At 39.2% G+C, this 20,476-nt stretch overlaps 1 protein-coding gene and 1 pseudogene across 23 annotated transcripts in view; both read left to right on the top strand.

The window, feature by feature from the left end:
* FRY (FRY microtubule binding protein) overlaps positions 1 to 20,476 on the top strand; it is a 611,006-nt gene that overhangs the window by 432,710 nt on the left and 157,820 nt on the right. For all 23 annotated transcript variants that reach the window (XR_004966082.1, XR_004966083.1, XR_004966081.1 and 20 more), the window contains 4 exons: positions 184 to 330; positions 1,432 to 1,600; positions 3,140 to 3,230; positions 6,303 to 6,385. Coding sequence is in view for 20 of the 23 variants with exons in the window: in XM_036299692.1 (XP_036155585.1) it covers positions 184 to 330; positions 1,432 to 1,600; positions 3,140 to 3,230; positions 6,303 to 6,385 (490 nt within the window). In the remaining 3 variants the exon portion in view is untranslated. The remainder of the gene's footprint in view (positions 1 to 183; positions 331 to 1,431; positions 1,601 to 3,139; positions 3,231 to 6,302; positions 6,386 to 20,476) is intronic.
* On the top strand, positions 10,083 to 11,316 carry LOC118651008 (annotated as a pseudogene).

Below are 20,476 nucleotides of genomic sequence, written 5' to 3'. Positions count from 1 at the left end.
TTGTGCATTACTAATTTGTGCATTATAAATTGCTGAAAGTGGCATCTTTTGGATGGCTGGCCATGTGTCCCCTTCTGTGGTTTCGAGATAGCCATGACCCTTAAAAGAACTTATAATCAAACATTTTGCACCCCTGCGTTTTCCCCATGTCTCCTGGGTCAGTGTTTCTTTTGTTTGTTGCAGTATGGGGATGAAGTTCCTGGACCGGAAATGGAAAATGTTTGGAATGCTCTAGCCAACAATGAGAAGTGGAGTAACAACTTGAGGGTCACCCTGCAGTTTCTGATCAGCCTGTGTGGGGTTAGCAGTGACACACTTCTCTTGCCCTATGTAAGTTTCCCTGGGCTCTCAGCAGGCATTATCTTGTTGGTGGCTCCATCTGCAAGCGCAAGTCAGAATGTGCCCTTTGCTCCAAGTAAAATAGCGATGTCTAATATGGTCAGTCATGCTCAACTCCCATGATCTTGTCTAGATGCTACATAAAAGGTCCCTTCTGTCCCCTGAGAAACAGGCTGCAATGTCCTAGTGATGCCTCTGTCATCCCCTTGCCAAGCCTTTGGACACACAAGCCTATGATTTAAGAGGTGAATGTTCTCCTATCAGTTACTGAGGCTGACTTCTATAAACATTGGACACATTATGTAAGAGAAACTAAGTAAAGCATATTATTTCTAATAAAAATATTTAATGTTTACATTTTGATGCTCTTAAAACAGAATAAAAATGCAGAATACCAGATTTTTCTCTTCAAATTCAGTTGGTAGAAGATAAATCTAAGCAGAGAGAAATCTTTCTGAGATGCCCAGTATATGGTGTTTGTAGTCAAAAGTGACATGATCATCAACAACAACAGCAGTTTAAGCCCTAACTCACTTGGCATTTGTGTATGGCTGTTTCCTGAGAGATCCTGGGCCCACCTGCTGTTTTAAGCTCCATCAGCCTCATTGCAGCTTCCACACCTCAGGTTTGACTCTGAGGGCTCCAGTAGCACAGAGCTTTATTTAAGAGTTATCAGAGATATTTTTTAAATGTAAAATCATCCAAACAGCTAAAATTCATTTGTTTCTAGGGGAGAAGAGAATAGCAGGGGACCAAGTTTCTTTTTAAACAAAAATAGCTCTCAGTTTTTTCCCATGGTTTGTATAAATAAAATCCTTTCTCAAGATAAGACTTTAGATGGCATGTTTTTTGCTTTTAGATAGATTTCAGGAGCCCCAAAAGTAACTTTTGTAAACTCAGCCATAAGGAAGGGTAAGACCTTTGACACACACTCCCATCAGATGTGCTATAGAGAAGGTGAGTTTTAATCCAGACACTAGGATTATCTCCGGGCAGCTACCAGGGTGATAGCTCCTGGGGATAACTTCATTCTTTGCTGCCAACCACTGGCATTATTCTTGAAACGTCCCTGTGTTCTGTTTTTCTTCTTAGATTAAAAAGGTGGTGATATACTTGTGCCGTAATAACACCATTCAAACTATGGAAGAGCTGCTCTTTGAGCTGCAGCAGACGGAGCCCGTGAACCCCATCGTCCAGCACTGTGACAACCCACCGTTCTACCACTTTGCCGCCAGCAGCAAGGTCTCCACAGCAGCCTCTGGTAGGGCCGGTGGCCAGCCTGTCCTGGGTCTCTGATGTTCCTCTGGGTGAAGCACTGAAAGGATATGAGTGTGTTGCTACTTCTTATTCTGGCATGTATTTTCATTTAAGAGGTGGTTTAATTTAAGAGGTGGTTTCATTTAAGAGGTGACGGTATGGATGGACCTAGTGGGCATTATGTTGAATGAAACAAGTCAGTCAAAGACAAATACCATATAGTCTCACTTTTGTGTGAAATCTAAAAACAAAATAGACAAATAAACAAAACAGAGAGCATACTCATGGTTGCCAGAGGGGAGGGGGGCTAGGTGGCAAAGGGGAAGGGATTAAGAAGAACAGATTGGTAGTTAAAAAATGGTCACAGGGATGTGAAGTACAGCATAGGGAATACAGTCAGTAACATTGTAAACACTGTGTATGGTGCCAGCTGGGCAGTAGACTTACTGAGGTGATCGCTTCATAAGGTATACAAATGTCTAATTACTCTGTTGTACACCTGAAACATATAATACTGTATGTCCAAAGTAATTGAAAAATAACTTTAAAAAAGAAAGATAGCTTAAGAATAGCTGAGATTAATGAAATGATTTTGTAAGCATAACTGACAATTGGTGGCCCAGTATTCACATGCCCAGAGTTTTATACTTTAGGCCAGTGATGGCGAACCTTTTGAGCTCAGCGTGTCAGCATTTTGAAAAACCCTAACTTAACTCTGGTGCCGTGTCACATATAGAAATTTTTTTATATTTGCAACCATAGTAAAACAAAGACTTATATTGTTGATATTTATTTTATATATTTAAATGCCATTTAACAAAGAAAAATCAACCAAAAAAATGAGTTCGCCATCACTGCTTTAGGCTGATCCCAGGGCAGACACAGCATCACTTAGGAATCTCAGTCTTTACCTTCCATCCTGTGGTCGGGGATTCCCTTGGTGAATATTCTCTCAGAATTGACGAAACTGCCTCTATTACCACTTTCCATAAATTGGCCTTTCGGCATTATTTTATGAAATGTATGCAGTCCTCCTCAAATTCATTGAAGCCAGCTTTGTTTTGGTTTATCTAATATTACACCTGCTTTCAAATCTTTCTCCTGACCGAGTCTCTCATGCCCTCTGTTTTCCCCACATCTAGCTGCCAAAGCAGCATTCCTGCAGGCAAGCAGTAGCCTAGATGTCAGACAGTTTCCTGAGTTGTTTCACTAACATTAGCTCAATAACTAATAACTCCTAGACCCAGAAGTGCTAAAGCAGCTAACAGCAGGGACGGCCATTGCAAATAAGCTCATTACCTAAGAAAAGTTTCCAGGAATGTTGTGACCTCGGTTTATAGGAGAGTCCAGGAATTAGGTTTGACTATTACAGATATCTGGGATTCTCCTATTTCAGTGGAGTGGGCTTAGAGTTTGTTTAGAATGTCTGTGATTGTGCAGAAAATAGAAGGCATCCTTCAAACATGAAATTTCACAAGAATTTTGAGGCTTGACTTTGACCCCCTCCACATGTGTTTTTTTCTAAGTGTCTTCTAATCCACAGGAACCACCTCCAGCAGCAACACAGTGGTTGCCGGCCAGGACAGTTTCCCAGACGCTGAGGAGGGCAAGACCTTGAAAGAGTCTGATGAGAGGTTGGTTCACAAATTGGCTTGATATCTAGTTTAACTGTAGAGTATACAGAGGCATCAATAAAAATTTGTAGGCTTTATAAATTTCACACACATACAAATCTTTTATTCTTAGAAACTATGACTGGCTTGCTAGCACTGCTCTGTATATCCCCGTAGATAACAATTTCTTCCCGAGCTGAACTCCACTTCTCTTAGGGCCGAACAAAACCATGAGCTGTCCTGCTACTTGCAAAGACCATCTGGAGTTAGAGGGAATTTTCATGTGAAATTTTCAAATCTGAGTATTGAGTAATTTCTTAGAGACGGAGTAGTGGTCTTGAAGTGAATTCTATGAAACATCACCTTTCTTATTTCACCTTTACTTTGTCAGGTCTTGGTTTACCAAGAACACTATCTCCCTCTGCTCAAATAAGTCTTAATCTCCTTCCCACAGGCTGTTCGATAATATTTATTTTGCCCACATCTCTGCCTTTAGTTGCCCAGGACCTACTCAGAAGTAAATAAAATCTGGATCATTGTTCCCTAGTTGATTGTGAAGAGCAGAGACACAACCAAAAGAGATCAACAGGACTCAGATTTAAAAATTAGTATGATTCCATGGTGTTGAAAACACTTTAGGGCTGAGCGTTTTTCAGTGAAAAGGAATGGGGAGCACTTTCACTGAAGAAGTGAGTAACAAGGATGAGATACAAATTCCTATTGCAGAGACTGCAATGGATTAAATAATGAAAATACCTCAGCCCAGACTGCCCCTGCAGGCCTCACGCCTGTCCTCTGATTCTGTCCTGGGCATGACACAGGGCAGGGGCTACAAGTGGGAGAGTATCTGCCATCAGGCTGACTGCCCCGGAGTCCTCTCACCTATTAAATGCCTCGGCATGTGTGCTGCTAGATCACTGCCCTATTGCTGAATGATCCCTTGGCTCTTTATGACTTTGCCTTTATCAGAATAAATATTATTAAAGAATTTCAGAAGTTAATAGGTTGTCACTTTTTCAATTCCCTAGGTGCCAATTGTGTGGCCCGATTTGTATGAAACTAAGCAGATGTCCTTGAGTTTCTGTTTTATGGATTCACAAAGTAATAGCCCAAAAGATAGGACAATAAAAAATGTTCGAAATATAGAGTGACTGGGGAAAAGATGGATGTGTCAGGAGAAAAAAAAAAAGCTGCTACAAGTATCTAAGAAGTGAATAAAACAAAAATCATTATAGTCTTTGCAGTCACTATAAATCGTGCATTTACTTATTTAGCAAATCCAGTCACAAATGTACACCTGGGACAAGGTAGGCTCATAATGGCACATCCAGCAGTTTTTCCTGAAACATCACTCTTGCTCCATGCACTGGTGAGGACAGCTAAAATCAAACAGGGTGTTGACCTGCTGTCAATTAGTGCAAAATATACAGTCAGTAATGTAGGGGCACATCCCTACTTTGGCTTGAGTTTTCCAGATATTTATTGATTACCTTAGTTGTTTGTTTTGGCTGCATACATATTAAGTAGATCACACCTGTTCTGTATCACTTTGTATAAAATAAATATAGACAAGCCATTTCCCCACACCCATACCTTTGCCCTGCCTTATAGATCTCCAGATGATATTCAAATGCTATTGGTTTAAAAGTTTTTGGTGCCCTGAAGAGGAAAAAGTGTTCTAGAAATCTAGAAATAATTATTATATTATTATTAAATACTAGTAGCCCTGCGCACGAATTCGTGCACGAGTAGCTCGCTGCCACTTGCCTCAGCTGGCCGCCTAGCCCACTGCCGCTCGTAGCTCTCCGCAGCATGTCGCTCGCTGCCCTGCCCTCCTGCTGTTGGTCATTACACATCATTTGCATATTACCTCTTTATCATATAGGATAATAATTAGTACCTTAGACTTTGATGGTACCTCACAGTGTTGGAAACATTCTCGTATCATTTCTTTTGATTTCTACAACCCCAACAAAATAAATGGTGAAGTATTATTAGTATTACTTTTTAGCAGGTGTAGAAACAGGGACCCCATAAAGGTAAAGAACTTGGCCAAGGTCATAGAGCTAGTGAAAGTTTGGTCCTAAAATCCCGTGTCTTGCCTTCTCTCATTGGAACCAAAAGCATTTCTGCACTGCCATTGTCTTCTGCATGACATTGGACAAACTGTTTCACTTGGCCTGTTTCCTCATTCATAAAGTAAACAGTGCTATGTCAAAGATGAGCAAGTGAGAATAAATGAATAATGTGTGTGAAGTTACTATATTTCTACCATTTTGGCGGCAGGGGAGTGGGAGGGCGTTACTTCTTAATCCACAGAGAGACCAGACAGAAAGAGCCTCTCTGGTTATTTTACAACCCAGCTAGTTACCTTTTTCTAAAAACCCTCCAATCACCCTGGCTGGTGTAGCTCAGTTGGTTGAGTATTCACCCATGCACTAAAAGAAGATTGCCAGTGTGATTCCTGGTCAGGGCACGTGCCTGGGTTATAGGCTTGATCCCCGGTAAGGGGTGTGCAGGAGGTAGCCAGTTGATGTTTCTCTCTCACATTGATACATTGATGTCTCTCTCTCTCTCTCTCTCTCTCTCTCTCTCTCTCTCTCTCTCTCAAAACAATTAAAAACCATATTTTTTTAAAACCCTCTTATCATTTTAAGAGAAAGTTTAAAGCCAGTAAAGTCCAAGATATATTATGAACCATTTTTTTATGTCTTGTCAATTTTCAATGTTTAATCATGCATCAGTTAGTTACTGACCACCTACCATCTGCCAGGCTACCATGTGAATAAGGGATGTATATTATTCAGTATCACTCAATTTCATTTCCAAACAAATGTTATAATTCTCCAGTTCAGTATAGCCTTAAAATGTTTATCTGTTCTAGGTTTAAACTATGCTTATGAGCAAAAGCAACCACTAGACCTCTCCAGGGAAAAATAAATATTTGTGATACAATTTTTGCAGTATTTCTTTAGGAAAAGCATCATTGGAACTAGCTGCCAAAAACTCAATTACTAAATAATAGTATGTGTTTATGAAAATAGCACATACACACACAGCAGTATTTAATGATGGCTGTTCTTGTATTTGAAGGTTTAATAACGTCATCAGAGCCCATACTCGCCTGGAGTCAAGGTACAGCAATAGCTCTGGAGGGTCGTATGATGAGGATAAAAGTAAGTACCACCAGGTGTGGGGTTTCAAGTGGAATCCAGATAGTTGGAGAATGGAGTACGAGTATTTTTATTATTCTTATTCTAATTGCTAAAAAGGGCCCTATAAATATAAACAATCATTTAATCCCACTATGCAGATGAGCATAGAGTCAGCATCTGAAAATAACAAGAAGCCAAGCAGTGGACAAATTAAAATTATAAAAATTCAAATTTTTACCCAAATCTGTATTTTTTATATTCTTGGCATTTTTTTCTTGGTAATGCAGTTGGGGAAAGGCTAGTAAATTAGATAACCAATATCGCAGTTATCATGGGAGTGGATTTAATCTTTAAGCTTTGTGAATCAGCTCACCCAACAAAGGGCCTTTTTCATACAAAGTCCCTCAAAAGCATTGTCTTGGTAGCCAAATGAAAACTTTGATAAAATGGGAGATACAATCATCACAGAAATGCATTTGTTCCTTGGGAAGTTGACAGAAACTGAAAAGCAATGCATTCACTGATTTTGTTGGAGCCCTGGACAGCATCTGTAGATACTGAGCAGGCAAAGAGTATTACTTGGTCACACACAAGTCACAGAAATTCTGGAATCAAGAACACTCCCAGTGGCATTTAGGTATGCTAAGGAAATCAGTAAACTAACTGGTGGAGTTTATTTGTCTATTTTGGTGGAAATCGGAAATATGATGATATTTCATGGTTTAGGTTTATTTTGAAAGTCAGTACCTGGGGCCTTTGTAGCTATCATTTTAAATTGTTTTGTTTTTATGGGAAATTTGCAGAGTGGGGTAAGAGATGAGTAGGCCTAATGGCACCGCAGTTCAGCTGTTCTTCTTTACCTCTTACTGCATAGCTAGGAAATTCTCTGCTTTTCAAAATACCAATGGGAGAATTGTCCAAAATCCATACATAATTATCAAACTCTAACTTAGGTGAAGTTGCAGCTTTAAAACTTTTTACTAGAACCATTAGTTTTAGGTAAAATAAAGCTATTTGTGTTTTCCCTTCTTTCTGGTCCCCACCAGGGTCTGTATCTGTGCCATCCAAACCCAACAGCCAAGTCTCCAGAGCACAGGCCGTGAGTTCGAGGAGGGACTAGATTTTACAGATGGGAGAATAGTACCAAGAAATGGAGAGTTGTTGGTTTAAGAAAAATCTGGTTACTATATATTTTGTAACCCAAAATTTGAGGACAGAAAAAATGAATCATGACAATGTTAAGCAGTCAAATACTTCCCTAGTATGTGGCAGGTGTGATGTAACAAAAAATAACACACTCTGGCTGTAGAGTTTACATTGGGAATATCACTCTCCTTGGCTGATTCCTTTAAAATGTATCTCTTTGTTCTGGGTACAGGACACAGAATTTGGTAAAAATACTATACTAAAAATATCAATCATTTAAAAAAGATATCTTTACAGTCCTCTGGTAGCAACATCTCACATTCCTTATATTTATTAAATAGTGAATTGCGAAAGATGATTATAATAAAATGAGATGATAATTAACTCACATCACTAATTTTGGAGACAAAAAGAAAGAAGTTATAGAAGTATTTATAAAGAGGAAAAATGATAGGGAATTCAGATAAGAAATTAAAAGTCTAATATTATCATTACTAGAGCCCCAGTGCATGAAAATTCATGCAATGGAGGGTGGGTCCCTCAGCCCGGCCTGCCCCCTCTCACAGGCCGGGAGCCCTCAGGGGCAGGAGGTGACCCAGCGATCAGGGGAAGGTGACGCCCCATCACACCTCTGTTGCTGCCACTGTCGGCAGCACAAGCCTCGGCCGGCCCTGGTTACCTGAGCCTCAGGCAGCACTGGGCGGCTGGGCAGTCACCTTTTGAGGCTTGCCTCTACCTTGGGCCAGCCCTGGGCGGCTGGGGGGCTGAGGGGACTGGGGGACTCCTGAGGCAGGCACGCGGCAAGGCCCTGGTGGGGCTGAGGGGACTGGGCGCTGCCATCTTGTGGCTGTGGGCTCCTCCACCTTTGAGGGTGGGGCAGTCAATTAGCATATTCTCTCCTTATTGGCTGTGGGCACTACCATCTTTGCAACAGCATGGGGGTCAATTAGCATATTCCCTCTTTATTAGATAGGATGGCTTCTATTTTACCTAGAAATGTTTATAAATTTCTTATACCAATATAAAGAAAATGGGAAATTTTTGGTGCAGAATTTGAACCCAATTGAGTCAGTATCAATAATATTTTTTACATGATTACTGTTATTGAACAGAGAGATTAGAGTTCATAGCATGTAGTTTGGGTTCAGAGAGCTTTTACTTTTAGGTTACTCATTATAAGAGAAAATTAAATCAAGCTACTCAAACAGCTCTCATCACAAAAAGCCATAAAATACATACTAAGATTTTTTTTCCCAGGTGTTCAAGTCATAGGACTTGACTTTGTCTGGAAGAAGCAGCAGGTCTAATATGATAGGAATACTCAGGACTTTGGTAAATGGGTTCTCCCTGATATAATTTTGGTTCTATCTACACAATCATGGAATGGCCTATGCCACAAGAAAAGCAAAGTTTAGTAGGCTCATTTTCAGAAACCTCATACCTAGGCATCTGGTGTATGTTAAGGGCAATCATTTCCACCCAGAATTCCTAATGGTATCAGCAGATCTGGGAAGACTAAGAAGGCAACAGAAGAGACCTAGTGGCCCAAAGCTTCATGGTATAAGCTGGGTTTATCCAAAAGGAAAGGCTGTGTGCAGTCTCTTAACATACATACATACATACACAAACACACACACACACACACACACACACACACACACACGCAAACTGATAGCACCTTGAGTAAAATGGACACCCTCATCTATAAAGCAGCTTTTTACCAATATTATGTAAGTTTTTTCTCCTGGGGTGTAGGAGAATTGGGCTGTGTTTGGTCCTAGTGCATGTTCTTGTTCAGAGTCTCCATTTCACAATTACAGTTTTCATACACCCTCCTCCAGCTCTGCTAACCTTTCTACTCTGGACTGGCAGCATTGAATCAACTACTTCTCACCACCTTTCAACAGTGCAACCAAGAAAAACTGTATTTGGGAGAAATTGCCTAAAGATTATGTCATTCATCCTTTCTCTTAATACACTAAAACCTGTGCCAGGATTAAGCAGCTTAATTGAAGCCACATACTTGGGCAGTACCAAGTGGGCCCAACTGCCCTTGCTCTTAAATGCTCCTGGCCTATATGGAGAGTGTTATAAGAAATAACTCCATGAAACTTATTGTTATGTTTGTTATAGTTGAGGACATGCATTCCTTCAAAAATATTTATTAATTCTCTACTAAGTACCAGATACTGTTCCAGGTAACAGGGAAACCAATAATGGAAAAATAGAGGAGGTCCCACCTAGCTCTTTAGAGCTAGCGAGGCAGTCATTGGTGGTGACTATGATCTGTGTCCCAGAAGAAAACGAATGCAGGGCAAGGGGACAGAAAATGATTGGGGCAGGGGTTAATTCTAGTGGAGTGGCCACAGAAATCCTCTGCGATCAAGTGGTATTGGGCAGAGTCATGCATGACGTAAAGGACCAAGCCACTCAGCTAATGAGGAAGAGCTCTGCAATCCCAAGGAACGGTAGATGCAAAGGCTCTGAAGCTGCACAGTGCCCGCATGGTCACAGAGCAGCAAGAAAGCCAGTATGATGGAGTGGATTGAGCAAGGGGGTGGTAGTGGGCGAGAAGCCAAGGCGGAACTGGAGGAAGATCTTGTAAGGCCTGAAAGGCCATGGTATAGATTTTGGATTTCATTTTGAATGTGAAAGGAAGCCACTGGAGAGGCTTAAGTAGAGAAAGGCACATGAATGAACCTCTGTTTTTTAAAGTATTGCTCTGGTCCTACAACCAGTATGGTAACTGTTTTCCACAATGAGGCTTTGAGCACACATCTGCCAACTGTCCATAGTATCATTAATTGCTCACCAACACACATGCTAGAAGATATTGTTCTAGTAAATGATGCCAGTGAAAGAGGCTTTTTGCAAAGACCTCTAAAGAATTAGATGAAAAAATTAAAAGTGCCAGTTCATGTAATTCAAATGGAAAAATGTTTTGGATTAATTAGAACTAGATTCAGAAGAGTTGCTGTATCTAAAGGCCAAGTGATCACCTTCTCAGACACTCATTATGAGTTCCACTAGGCTAGAGCCTCTCATAGCCAGGATCAAACAAGACAGGACAATGTGGTATGTCCTGCCACTGATGTAATCAGCTATGAGAGTTTTGAGCACATGGCAGGTTCTTAAATGACCTATGGTGGATTCAGTGGAAGTGCAATTTTCACTGGTATCCTGTTCCCCAAAGAAAAATGGACAGAAAGAAAGATGATCAACTCTTCTTGTCAAAACAGCTACAATGGCAGGAGGCCATTTTAAATAGACAGAAATTAATTTCACAAAATTGGAACATATGATGCTGGAATGGACATTTGTGGAAGAGAAAACCTAGAAATTTCCTTTAGGATGTGACACTGTGAAGGAACTTTGGAGATTGTTACTTTGGAGAAAAGGGGGGAATTTTTAACTGTCATGGTATGGGATGTAATCAGGTGTTCTCTTATACTGCCAACAAAGAAATTAGAACAGATGACTTTTGCTTGCATGTCTCCAAACATAATGGCCAAGTCCTGATGCTCAAATGCCACCATCTAAAAGGCAACTAACTTTGGGAGAATGATCCAGTGAAATTAACTCTGTAGCACATTGACTAGTAATCAGCACCTGATTAAAGCTACAGAAGAGGGTAGCCATGTGCCCAGGATTAGAGACTGCAATGGAAGCCAGTCATCACAGTGGCTTCTTCGAAACATTACCCTTCCAAAAATATTCTGAGACCTAATTTACATAAAGAAAAAAATAAGGATTAGCTGGCTACTTCAGCACATTTCTGCCACAATCTTTCAAAGAAATTTTTTTGATTTTTAGAGAGACGAAGGGAGAGGAAGAGAGAGAAACATCAATGTTAGAGAGTAACATTGATCAACTGCCTCCTGCATGCCCCCTACAAGGGATCAAGCCTACAACCCGGGCATATGCCCTGACTGAGAATCAAACTGGCAACCTTTCACTGCCTATAAAAATGCCCAACCAACTGAGCCACACTAGCCAGGGTCTGCCCCATTCTTAAAAAGCAAAAAAGGAAAAGTCCTTCCTCCTGCATAATGTAAGGTTTATCACCCATTAAAACTTAGACTCCTGGACTTGAAAAAATGGTGGCTGAATAAGCAAACCTTTCTTGCACCTCCTCCCAGGGCCAGACTGGAAATAAAACTAAAGTGGGGAACATACACCAGAAATGACCAATTGAGGTCCAGCTGAGGAAGAGGCTTATATCAAGGAAGGACAGAAAAACACCTGGAGACCCATAGGAAAGGAGAGGTCATGAGAGAGGCTGACCCAGCTTCCAGGGGCAGGCTGAGAGTGAGAGGGGAGTCTGAGCTATGGGAGGGTCTGTTTCCTTAGACCAGTGGTTCTTAACCTTGGCTGCACATTAGAATCACCTGGGAATCTTTTTAAAATCCTGATTTCTGGGCCTCATCCTCTGGAAATTCTGTTTCTTTGTTATTAATGTTGTGGCCTCACCCCATAACAAAGAAACAGAATTTCCGGAGGATGAGGCCCAGAAATCAGGATTTTAAAAAGATTCCCAGGTGATTCTAATGTGCAGCCAAAGTTGAGAACCACTGCCTTAGACGATTGAGACCTGGAACCTAGGCTGGGCTCCACAGTCTGGAGCACCAGACACGAGACCAGCAGTTCAGGTAACATCCAGGCGTGAAAGGCAGCAGAGCTGCTGGCCACCTCAAAGTCTGGAACTGGTAGACTGGAGCCTAGTGAGAGAAAGCCTCTGTTTCTGTTTTTTGGTGTGTGTGTGTTTTTTTAACCCAGAGCATAGGAGTTTTCATTTACAACTATTTACCTGAGCTTCGATGAAGGGTGGGCTGTGTGGATTCCAGGTTCCTATGGAGAGGCTGGGGGAAGCATTGTGGGGAGACATGGAAAAGCAGCAGCCAGGAGTCCTGCATTTGGTTGTACACCCCCAAAACAAAACAGCCATTTTTCCTGAAAGGCTCTAGCTAGCTGCTGCTAGTAGCCAAATAGCAGAAAAAAGAAAATAACCTGCCCTAGGTGATATAGCCCTCCACACCCTCAGTAGCCCTGCTGCCACGCTCTATATTTTGACCTTTTCAGAGGAGAAAAAAGCAAAGGCCAACCCGATGGTTTGAACAGTCTCAGGGAGCATCAGTGATTGGGTTGGTGGAAGGGCCATCTGCCCCACTATCCTGGTAACCCGATTGGTACTTTCCCCACACTGGAGAGCTGATCAAAACTCCAAGTTTCCAGCTGATCCCACCAGACTGCATACAAGAATCTCTGCCCAACCAAGGGCAGAGTAATATTTTGGGCCACTTGCAGAGGAGTAGCTCTGGGACAAGGAAACATACCCACCACATTCATTGAAATCTGAACAGTACCTCCCCCTCACAGAAAACCCAGAGGTCTAGACTCTCAATTTTGCCTAAATCCCATTCAGAAAAAGACTTTTGAGTGATGAAGATTGACAGCTGGTTGGCAGGCAAAGGTGGGCAGAGGCAAACCCCAGGAAACCTGGGGAAGTTTGCTGATCCAGCCCTGGGCCCCATGCTGCTAACAAACTTGCTTTAGAGCCAAGTCCTACGGAGATAAGACACAAACGGTGGATCCCTAGGTACTTCAAGCAGGTTGCTGAAAGACAAAGGAGGACAGTTTCTGAAATGAATGCTATTTCACATTTTTTTCTCTTTTCTTCTTTTTCCTTTTTTTCCCTCTTTTTTCTTTTCCTCTTTTTTTCTTCCTTTTTTTCTTGGCCTGATCATTTTTTTATTATTTATCTTCTTTATCTGCTTTATTTACTTGTTATTATTTAGTCTCTATTGTTTTGTTCATCTATCTCATTTTCCTCTTCCCTTTTCCTACTCAATTTTTTTTCTTTTCTTTTTCTCCTGCTTTCTTATAATTTTTCTTTTTGTTATTTTTTGGATCTATCTGCTTTCTCCTCTATTTTCCTTTTCAAAATGTTTTAATTCCTTCTTTATTTTAAATTATTTTTCTTCCCCTACTCCCCTAGTTCTTTATTCTTATTTTCTTTATTTCAGCTCTGCCCCTACATATTCCATTTTCTCCCTCCCCTTTTTTTGTTTGTGTTTTTTTTTTACTCGTTTGTTTTCTTTTCTCTTTCTTTTGTTTCTTCTATAATTCTTGCTCTCTTTTCTCTTTCCTAATTCTCTCTTTTCTAGTGGTTGCTTTTGTTGGTGCTGTAGGGTCTTGTGTATGTTTTTGTCTTGTTCCTTTTGTTCTGTGTTTGTTGTGTTGTATTTTGTTATGTTCTGTCAGCACATTCACAACAGCTCACTGACGTGGTCAGGGGTGAGCCACATAGTCAACCAGCCTGAGAGAAGATCCCATCCACAAATGGGACAACATTCAAGACCAAATTACATCAGGAGAACCCAAATAACTCAAACAAGGGGCTTTCCTAGAGCACCCAGCTCAGGAGGTCTAAGAGACTACACCACTGGGTCTCACAAAATACCTACTACATAAGACCACAGAACAAAGTCTGGGAGGCATAGGAGTTTGATCTAATACAAAGAAACAAATACAAAAGAACAGCAAAAATGGAGAGACAAAGAAACAACCTCAAAATGAAAGAAGAAGAGGAATCACCAGGAAAAGAATGATATAAAATGGATACAAGCTGTCAGATAAAGAATTCAAAGTAATGTTAATAAGGGTGTTCAAACAACTCAGTGAGAACTACAAGCAACTTAATGAGAATTGAGAGCTACACCAACATGAACAGAGAGGTTAAAACATTAAATAAGGATTAATCAGAAATGAAGAATGACATAGCTGAAATAAAAAAACACCCTGAAAGGATACAACAGTAGACCAGAAGAACCTGAGGACTGAATCAGTGAATTATAAGACAAGGTACAAAAAAACACACATTCAGAGCAGCAAATGGAAAAAAATTTTTAATGCAGGAGAGTCTAAGGGAACTTTGGGTCAACATGAAATATAACATTCACGTCATAGGGGTGACAGAAGGAGAAGAATCTGAGAAAGGAATCTGAAAAGGAACCTGTTTGAAGAAATAATGGCAGAAAATTTTTCTATCCTGGTGAAGGAAAAAGTCACCCAAGTTCAGGAAGCACAGAGAGTCTCAATCAAGAAGAATCCCAAAAGATTCACACATAGATACATTATGATAAAAATGGCAAACATTAAAAACACCAATCCCTTTAGCATTTCTTGCATTGCTGGCTTGGTGGTGATAAACTCCCTTAGCCTTTTTTTGTCTGTGAAGCTTCTTATTTAAGAAAGAATCTTAAAGACTAGAAGAGAGAGACAAAAAATTAGCTACAAGGGAGCTCCCTTTAGACTATCAGCTGATTTCTCAATAGAAACACTTCAGGCCAGAAGGGAATGGCATGAAGTATACAAAGTAATTAAAACCAAGAGACGGAACCCAAGACTACTCTATCCAGCAAGGCTATCATTAAAAAGAGATGGTGAAATAAAGAGCTTCAAAGACAATAAATAAATAAATAAATAAATAAATAAATAAATAAATAAATAAAGTTTAATACCACCAAACCAACACCGCAAGAAAAAAGAGACTATGACTATTGTAAAAAGAAGAAAGAGAGAGAAAGAGAAGAACACAGGCATAAAGAATAAGAATGGCAACAAATAACTACCTATCAATAATAACCTTAATTGTAAGTGGCTTAAATGCTCCAATCAAAAGATATAGGGTTGATGAATGGATAAGAAAACATAACCCATATATATGCCATCTACAAGAGACCCACCTCAGAAAAAAGAACTCATACAGACTAAAAGAGAAGGGATGGAAAATTTTTTTCCAGGCAAATAGAAATGAAAAAAAAGCTGGTGTAGCAGTACTCATATCTGACAAAATAGACTTCAAAGTGAAGGAGATAAGAAGAGACAATGAAGGCCACTTCATAATACTAAAGGAATCAATTCAATAAGAGGATATAACTCTGGTAAACATATACACCCAATACAAATATACACCAATTATAGGAGCACCCAAATATATATATATATATATATATATATATATATATATATATATATATATATATATATATATATAATTATGGAAGATTTTAAGGGAGAGATCCATAGCAATACATTCATAATAGGGGACTTTACCACCCCACTGACATCACTGGAGAGATATTCTAGACAAAAAATCAGCACAACAATGAAACTGCAATCCTAAATGACACATTGTATCAGATGGAATTAATTGACATTTACATTTCACCCCAAAGATGCAGGATATACATTCTTCTCAAGTGCACATGGAACATTCTTAATGATAGCCCACATGTTAGGACACAAACTACTAGTAAGTCTCTATAAGTTCAAGAAGATTAAAATCATATCAACCACCTTCACAGATCACAATCGTATGAAATTAGAAATCAACTACAAAAAAAAACACTTGAAAACATTCAAACACATGGAGGCTAAATAGCATGTTATTAAACAATTAATGGGTTACCAAAGAGACCAAAGGAGAAAGAAAAAGAACTTCCTGGAAGCAGATGAAAATGAACACACAGCAACACAAAATCTATGGGACACAATAAAAACAGTCCTGAGAGGGAAGTTCATAGCATTACAGACCTACCTCAAAAAACAAAAAACCCTTCTAACAAACTATCTAACCCTACAACTTAAAGAATTAGAAAGAGAACAACAAGAAAAGCCCAGAGTAAATAGAAGGAAATAATAAAGAGCAGAAATAAATGACATAGAGACTAAGATAATAATACAAAAGATTAATAAAAACGAGCTGGTTCTTTGAAAAGATAAACAAGATTTATGAACCTTTACACAGACTTATCAAGAAACAAAGAGAGATGACCCAAATAAACAAAATGAGAAACAAAAGAGGTAAAGTAACAACTGTTCCCACAGAAATACAAAGCATCATACAAAAAAACCCCACAAAAAACTATGAACAACTATACTACAACAAGCTGGATAAACTAAATGAAATGGAAATATTCCTAGAAAAATACAATCTTCCAAAACTCAATCAGAAAGAATTAGAAACCCTGAATACGCTATAACTACTGATGAAATTGAAGCCATAATAAATAAATAAATAACTCACAGCAAACAAAAGCCCTGGTCTGGATCGCTGCACAGGAGAGTTTTACCAAACATTCAAAGAAGAACTAAGAAGAACACCTATCCTATTCAAACTATTCCAAAAAATCCAAGAGAAAGGAACACTTCCACGCTCTTTTTATAAGGCTAGCATTAGCCTAATTCCAAAACCAGATAAACACACTACAAAGAAAGAGAATTACAGGCCAATATCCCTGATGAACATATGCTAAAATCCTCAACAAAATATTAGCAAATTAGATCCAGCAATGCATTAAAAAGATCATACACCATGACCAAGAGGGATTTATTCTGGGGATGCAAGGCTGGTACAATATTTGCAAATCAATAAGTGTGATATACGACATAAATACATTGGAAGACAAAGATCACATGATCATATCAGTTGGCACAGAAAAACCGTTAGACAAAAATCTAACACCCTTTTTTGATAAAAACTCCTCAAAGTGGGGATAAAGGGATTATATATCAACATAATAAAGGCCATATATGACAGATTTATAGCCAACATCATACTCAGTGGGCAAAAACTAAAACCATTTTCCCTAAGAACAGGAACAAGACAGGGATGCCCATTTTTACCACTCTTATTCAACAAGTATGGGAAGTCTTAGCCACAGTGATCAGACAGGAAGAAAACATAAAATGCATCCAAATTGGAAAGGAAAAAATAAAACTGTCATTATTCACAGATGACATGATATTATACATAGAAAACCCTAAAGACTCCACACCAAAAAAAACAGATTTAATAATTGAATTTGGAATAAAAAGAAATAAGCGCCACACACACACACATTAAAAAAATGAATTTGGCAAGGTAGCAGAATACAAAACACCCAGCAATCTATGACATTTTTACACACCAGTAATGAACTCTCAGAAAGAGAAACTAAAAAAGCAATCCCATTTACTATTGCAACAATAAATAAATAAATAAATAAATAAATAAATAAATAAATAAATAAAATACCTAGGAATAAACTTAACTAAGGAGGTAAAAGACCTGTATAGGACATTGACAAGAGAGATAGAGGAAGATATAAACAAGTGGAAGAATATACCGTGTTCATGGATTGGTAGAATCAACATCATTAAGATGTCCATACTAACCAAAGCAATCTATTGATTCAATCCAATCCCCATTAAAATACCAGTGGCATATTTCACAGATCCACAACAAACTCTCCAAAAATTTATATGGAACCAGAAAAGACCATGAATAGCTGCAGCAATCTTGGGAAAGAACAAAGTTAAAGGAATCATAATACCAGATATCAAGTTATACCACAAAACCACTGTACTCAAAACAGCCTGGTGCTGGCACAAGAACAAGCATATATGAGAGACCTTGACTGTGTTTTGAAAAGCCAATTTATTAAAGCAATTAAAGCATGCACCTTTATTGAAAAAGCAAAGCAAGCAAACCTATACATCTGGCTTAGGAAACACAAACAGGCTCTCAGCTAATCTGAAGAGCAAGTTGTGTGGGGTTCTGAGGCGTTATATACTCTCCTGCCTATAGGTCGTAAAATTCCTCTGCTTACTATTTTGGTACAGATTAATTCCAAAGGTACCCCCCCTTTTTTTTTTCTTTCTTACTTTGTTGTGGCCTTCCCAAAAATCCTGAGAAGCACCTGGCAACTTTATCTTGACAAACCTTGAGAGTGATGGCTTCTCTGCTTAGAGAGTAATTAATCTCTCATTAGGGAGGTTTTTCAATCATTTTCTCTCCTATTCTTGGCTGGCGGAGATAATAGTTTGTTAGTTACAAGCTGGCTGCAAATTGCCCTCATTGTTTAGCCTTGTTTTAACTTTCCTGTCTCAGTTTCCCTATTCCTCCTGCCCTGGAATCCTGTAACAGAGGTACCTGGAGAGTATTATTCTAAGCAAAATAAGCCACTCAGAGAAAATCAAGTATCATATGATCTCTCTCATATGTGGAATCTGATGAACAAGATACACTGATGAACAAAATGGATCCAGAGACATGCAAGCATGGAACAGACTGAGGAATCTCAGAGGGAAGGTGAGGTGGAAAGATGGGTGGGGAGAGATTTACCCTAGGGAACTGATAGGCATATATGCATAACCCATGGACACTGACAATAGTGTAGTGAAGGTCTGGGAGGGGGACGTGCAGGGTGGAGGGGATCAATGGGGATAAAGAAGGGGAACATCATTAATATTTTCAACAATAAAGATAAATATTTTTATATGTTACATATATCATATGCTGTATTCTTTTTTTATTTTTATTATCTAAAGTTTTACATATGTCTCCTTTTTCCCCAATTGATGCCCCCCACCCCCAGCCATTCCCACACCAGGCAAGCCCTCACTGCCCCAGTGTCTGTGTCCATTGATTATGCTAATATGCATGCATACAAGTCCTTTGGTTACTCTCTAACCCCCCACCCCTCCCCTACCATTTGTCTCTGGATCTATTCTTGTTCAAATTATGTTGATCATTATATCCCACATATGAGTGAGATCATGTGATATTTATCTTTCTCCAACTGGCTTATTTTGCTTAGCATAATGCTCTTCAGTTCCATCCATGCTGTTGCAAGTGGTAAAAGTTCCTTCTTTTTTATAGCAGCATAGTATTCCATTGTGTAGATGTACCAGGGTTTTAATCCACTCATCAGCTGATGGGCACTTAGGTTGTTTCCAAATCTTAGCTATTGTAAATTGTGCTGCTATGAACATAGGGGTGCATATATCTATTCTGATTGGTATTTCTGGTTTCTTGTGAAAGAGTCCTAGAAGTGGGATCACCGGGGCAAATGGGAGTTCCATTTTTAGTTTTTTGAGGAAACTCCACAATGTCTTCCAAAGTGGCTGCACCAGTCTGTATTCCCACCAGCAGTGCAGGAGGGTTCCTTTTTCTCCAAATCCTCTAGCACTTGTATTTGTTGATTTATTGATGATAGCCATTCTGACAGGTGTGAGATGGTATCTCATTGTTGTTTTGATTTGTATCTCTCAGATGATTAATGACTTTGAGCATGTTTTCATATGTCTCTGGGCATTCTGTATGTCCTCTTTTGAAAAGTGTCTATTTAGGTCCTTTGCCCATTTTTTGATTGGATCATTTATCTTCCTTTTGTGAAGTTGTATGAGTTCTCTGTAGATTTTGGAGATTAAATCCTTATCGGAAATATCATTGGCAAATATGTTCTCCCATGCAGTGGGTTTTCTTGTTGTTTTGTTGATGGTTTCTCTTGCTGTGCAGAAGCTTTTTATTTTGATGTAGTCCCATTTGTTTATTTTCTCCTTAGTCTCCATTGCCCTAGGAGCTTTGTCTGTAAAGACATTGCTATGACATATGTCTGCTATTTTGCTGCCTATGAAGTCTTGTAGGATTTTTATGGTTTCCCATCTTACATTTAAGTCCTTTAGCCATTTTGAGTTTATTTTTGTGTATGGTATAAGTTGGTGATCTAGTTTCATTCTTTTGCATGTATCTGTCCAAATTTCTCAGCACCATTTATTGAAGAGACTGTCTTGACTCCACTGTATGCTCTTATCTCATTTGTCAAATATTAATTGCGCACAATGACTTGGGTCTATTCCTGGGTTCTCTGTTATGTTCCATTGGTCTATATGTCTGTTCTTTTGCCAGTACCAGGCAGTTTTGAGAACCATCACTTGGTAATGTAGCTTGATATCTGGTACTGTGATCCCTCCAACTTTGTTCTTCTTTCTCAGGATTGCTATGGCTATTTGGGGTCTTTTTATTTTTCCAGATGAATTTTTAGAGAGTTTGTTCTAGATCTGTGAAATATGACATTGGTATTTTAATGGGGATTGCATTGAATCTGTAGATTGCTTTGGGTAGTATGGACATTTTAAGGA

Source organism: Myotis myotis, unplaced genomic scaffold, assembly GCF_014108235.1.
Source record: "Myotis myotis isolate mMyoMyo1 unplaced genomic scaffold, mMyoMyo1.p scaffold_m19_p_3, whole genome shotgun sequence".
Classification (NCBI taxonomy): domain Eukaryota; kingdom Metazoa; phylum Chordata; class Mammalia; order Chiroptera; family Vespertilionidae; genus Myotis; species Myotis myotis.
Note: the sequence above shows the minus strand (reverse complement) of the source record. Positions and strands in the feature narration are given on the sequence as shown.